We start from the raw sequence: 5,000 nt of genomic DNA, 5'->3' as shown, positions 1-5,000 counted from the left end.
TTAAGGTCGCTCTTCATATCACACTTAATATCGATCTATCTAATAGAGCTCAACGCTGTTTGAACGGCTCCGTTTGCAGAAGTGAATTCCCCGTTCATTCACTCCACTGACCCGTCAGAAAATCCTTCTGTGAAGAGGTTTGAACCTGGAACCGAGTCGACCAGCGACCAGATGAATCGTGAGCGTAAAACATTTCGTTCGAAACAAAAAGTAATTGGAAAATGGAGTGTGTGGAGTGTGAAGGAACATCCCATAAACCATTGGTAATGACTAACGATTGTTTAGCGCTTCGTCTTGAATGTCATTATGTCGTGTCACTCGCGGTGAACGTTTCCATGGTGACAGCGAGCTCCACCAGTCGGAGACGTCGCTTTAACACTGTAGGATCATGGGTACTGTCGTACTTCTCCATGACATTGGGAAAAGAACAGGTTGGTATCATACGGACTTGTGGCTTCCCACCATGGTTTCCCAGCCTCTCAGCTGGTGGTCAGTCCACCTTGGATGGCCACCGCATGACGGACAACAACCAAAAGCCTCCATTCACAATATGAATGGGATTTTCACTTCTGCAAACTCACCTGTTGAGCCCTATAGAGTGTGTGTGTGTGCGCATCCCATTAAACATTGCTGCTAATGTCCTGACAGAGGCGTTCCTCAGCCTACGAGTGCTTGAAGCCTCTTTGGATAAAGGTGTCCGTTGATTGATGTATTCATCTGATCTCTCCTCGATATGGTGAAAAGACTCCCGGCTTAATGGGAGTCTGGTGCACGCTTCATCATTGTTGACAGCCAGACCCGCCCCAGACACACCTCATGCACTTAAAATGTTTACATGAAAACAACTATACATGCAGACACGCCCCAAAACACCCGCATAACAGGTGTTTATCTCTGCAGATCAGATCATCCGCACAGTATCGGTGTCTTTCACATGGGTTGCAATGCATTATCCTTTTTTTTGGAGTGTTTTTTTCGGAACTGGCTGCATAAATACTCGACAAACATATAAGGACCAAAGCGGTTCCAGCCCCGACCAGCCGAAGAAAACGCTCTTTCGGTGTGAAAAGGTCGTCGCCGCTCAGCATTCCCCTCACCTTGTTAATTTTGTTGGTTTTGGGGAGCGTCTGGCTGATGTGCAGGTCCGTGTACCTGAGCGGGTTGTTGATGTCGCACGGCACGGACTCGGTGCGCACCAGGCGAGCTGTGGAGACACCCAGGAAACAAAAGAACTCCCAAAGAGGAACAACAGCACGGAAGGCGGATGTCCACTTAGTCGCTTGAGGCTCAATTAGAGGAAAACTCTTTATCAGCCGCAGCTTTCTAATGTGAGGAAGGAACAAAAACTGTTCCCCTTGAACGACATCCATTTGTTATCGCAAAGCGACACCGTCCGTAGAAAGGGAAAGAAATAAGAATACTCCGAGAGAGGGAAGAACAAGTCTTAATTAGAAATGTTTTTTGTTTTTTTTTACCTTGAGTTGTTCCTTGGTGGTCTTGACGTGAGCAAACCAGAGATAGGAAGCAGGGGAAAGAGGAGAAAAACATAATTTAAAATCCGATAGCAGACGACGAGTGTTTCTCGCTTCACAATGCCGAATCCATTGGCTTGATTCATTTGACTTGTTCCCGAAGCGATGGCTTCTGATTCTGTTGTGGAAGGTCACACCAACGAATCACAAGTTTTAAAGGTTGTAAAAGTAAGGTTTGCCGGCCTTGGTGAAATTCCACCAAACTGATATGGATCAGCAGGAATGTCAGAAAGCTGAGAGAGCAAAGTGCAGACTTTTGTGATGATGATGATGATGATGATGATGATGATGATGATGATGATGATGATGGACCTCATGTGAGCGTCATAGTATTGCCATGGGTGGTAGCTGGGAAGGTCTTACTGGCACAAGCGTTAAGTCACCTGAAGGACCCAGACTCATCGCCGTCGTCTGGCATGAGCAGGTCTGACCCCCGTCCAGGTCCAGGATTACTCGCCAAATAAAATACCCACATGAAATGCTTCCCACGCTGAAGTGAACGCAATTCTGCTCTACAATAAAGATGGAATACATCTAACCGTCTGTTTAGACTCTGCGGTGTTATACAAAGAAACATTCGATACAGTTTCCATTTTTCATTCATAAATTCCTTCATATGTGACCCACCGCAGATTTTAGGTACTTTTGGTGCCTTCAGCTTTCCTTCTTCGCGATGCCTCCGGGTGTGTGTTTAAAACACGTGAGATTTAAAGGTTGAACTCCATCAAAATTGTTTCACATTGTGACTTCACATGGAATATGGAGGAATGATCTTCACCTGGACGCTCGCTTTAAAGGAAACCATCGATCGACGTTGTTCAGCGCTGTTCAGTATCTCGGTGAGCGAACTGCGTTTTCCCATGTGAACGGGAATATTTAACCCGCGGCTTTGAAAATACGTTGAGAGATAAAATAATAAAAAAAAAATTGTAATGCGCGACAATGCGAGTTTTGCTGCGGTGGGACGCATATTCCATTCGCTTTTTCATCTTTTCTTCTCCAAAACCTTTACCTGTTTTATTACCTTTGAGTGAATCCCGCCCCCCTCGTTGTATGATTAGTAAATGGCAAGGCGGCGCCTCTTTGGTGCACTTGTTGTGGCACTTCAGCCTGGACGCACAGAGCAGCAACACGTTAGTAATAAGCATCGACGCAAAGGAAAACCCCAGTGTTTTTGAACGTCAGCCTTATTTTTGGATAATTGGGAGTCGACCCAAGTCAGCGGCTTCAGAGTCTTTCAAACTGATCAATTTGTGGGAGAATAGCTTCAGCCGCAATACATACAGCGGGGCAGTTGTGGTCGTTGACGGGCAGCCTTGCGATTGCCCAATTGCCCCAATAAGGTTTCGGTTCAAGAGCGCAGGAGTTTTCCTTCAATATCAAGGTGTAAAGAGACTTCCATTGCAATTCCATTTTCCGGATGATAAAAAAGAGTAAAGTGATCAGATAAAATAAATGATCCATGTGAAATGATCGTGATCAAATCCATTAAAACACTGGGCTCAGCTGCTACATAAATATCTGCCCGTACTTTAATCACAGCATGTCAAAATCTGGCACGACGTGAAACTGGGCAATTTGCTTAAACAATTCGCGGGCGAAAAAAAAACAAAAAAACACACTAGCAATTTTTATTTTCTGTCTATGACTTTGTCTTTTGACAGGTCTCCGACAGTTTTATAAAACGATGAGCTGCTTGACGGATGATGAGAGTAAATATGCAAAAAAAACATAATAAATTGTAATTGCAGACTGTTTGATATCCATCGCACTGAACCTAAAGCTTGAAACGTACTTGCAGTTTTTACATTTGAGTCCAAACAACATCCCCTTCCCGCAGACAACACACGTCTGGGACATCCAGTACTTTGTAGAAAACCTGCGAGCAGAGAAAATGAGGGAAATCAGCGGACGGGCCGAGCGACAAAGACCTTCCTGACTCTCGTCCGCCTCGATCTGAGCGACGCCTTTTGTCGCAGAGGGCTCCACGTTCGCGGCGTAACCTTTTGGAAAGAATGATGATTGCCGAGAAGTGAGCCGCGTGGCTAGATCTGTCGCCGGCCTGCGTCGTGGTCCCTCTCGCCCCCGCGTTCCGAGGCGTCCAGTGCGGATTGAGTGGACTCGCCCGAGAGAGGGGCAACGCGACAGATCACCCTGGCGGGGGTTTCACCCACATCGCCGTTTCTCCGACGGGCTCATCAACAACGCGCTTTGCAGCAGGAGCCAATTCGCTGCTTCTGGCCCCGCGCCGAGCGCCTTTCAGTGTTTTGTGACCGGGCGGCGACTCGGAGCCGGTGCTTTGGCGAGCCGGCTAATGACAGGTGACAAATACGCTTTGACAGGATCCAAATATCCTCATTAGGCCCCTCCTTTGTGCCATCTCCCACGATGATGCGGCGCCGAGGCTGTACTCTGCGCCGGGAAATTGTTTTCTGTGCTTTGATCGTCCCGAAGCTGGATAAGAGGAGCGGGAACGTGCCTTATTAGGCCGCCAATGTGACCGAGGAAAGAAATATGCCAATCAGACCAGTGGCTACTGGCTCCAAAGGACAATTCGAGTTCAATTCTATGGAACGTAATCACAGTACGGCGTCAAAGGGCTTGACAAAGACGCATTTCACGTAGAAATCAATGGCATCCCTTAGTCTAGCCCCGCAGAAACCACTTAGGGAACAAATGGAAGAAACGGGAGGGAAGGGAGAAGGCAACAAAAGGAGGACTCCCCAATCCTGGGCAGCCAGGACGCAGTGGCTTAGTGGCGAATCCCATCTTACAATGCAAGTGTGAAGTATCTGTGTGGTGCAGAGCGGTGCATGTTGGCCAACCCTCCCTCTCAAGTCCTTACAGCAGAGAAACTGCATCCCACAGCTTTAAATGGCGTTTTATGGTTTCAAACGACTCAACTGCGACCAGAGCGATGAGAATTGGGGAAGTTACAGTCGAGGCACTTCCTGTCACATCCGGGAATCGAAGCCGCACGCTTTCCATTACTAGATGACGTGTTCTGCCTTCTGAGATACAGGGCACATCCGTTTGCTGCCCCTCCCCCAACCCTTACCCTAATCCCAACCCCTAAACCCTAACTCCTAACTCCTAACCCCTAACTCCTAACCCCTAACCCCTAACTCCTAACCCCTAACTCCTAACCCCTAACTCCTAACTCCTAACCCCTAACCCCTCACTCCTAACCCCTAACCCCTAACTCCTAACCCCTAACTCCTAACCCCTAACTCCTAACTCCTAACCCCTAACTCCGAACTCCTAACCCCTAACTCCTAACCCCTAACTCCTAACTCCTAACTCCTTACTCCTAACTCCTAACCCCTAACTCCTAACCCCTAACCCCTAAATCCTAAGTCATAACCCCTAACCCCTAACCCCTAATGCCTAACCCCTAACTCCTAACCCCTAACCCCTAACTCCTAACTCCTAACCCATAACCCCTAACACCTAACTCCTAACTCCTAA

General features: G+C 47.6%; 1 protein-coding gene across 1 annotated transcript in view; it reads right to left on the bottom strand.

Annotated features, from left to right (window-relative positions):
* Window positions 1-5,000, bottom strand: part of ksr2 (kinase suppressor of ras 2) — a gene marked incomplete at both ends in the record, with an annotated part of 115,713 nt that overhangs the window by 34,205 nt on the left and 76,508 nt on the right. The window contains 3 exons of the mRNA XM_080003549.1: window positions 1,098-1,204; window positions 2,545-2,642; window positions 3,328-3,411. Coding sequence (XP_079859675.1) covers window positions 1,098-1,204; window positions 2,545-2,642; window positions 3,328-3,411 — 289 coding nt within the window. The remainder of the gene's footprint in view (window positions 1-1,097; window positions 1,205-2,544; window positions 2,643-3,327; window positions 3,412-5,000) is intronic.

The sequence above is a fragment of the Zeus faber genome (genome assembly GCF_960531495.2).
Source record: "Zeus faber genome assembly, chromosome: 7".
In the NCBI taxonomy this organism is placed as follows: domain Eukaryota; kingdom Metazoa; phylum Chordata; class Actinopteri; order Zeiformes; family Zeidae; genus Zeus; species Zeus faber.
The sequence above is the reverse complement of the archived record's forward strand: the minus strand, read 5'-3'. Positions and strand labels throughout refer to the sequence as shown.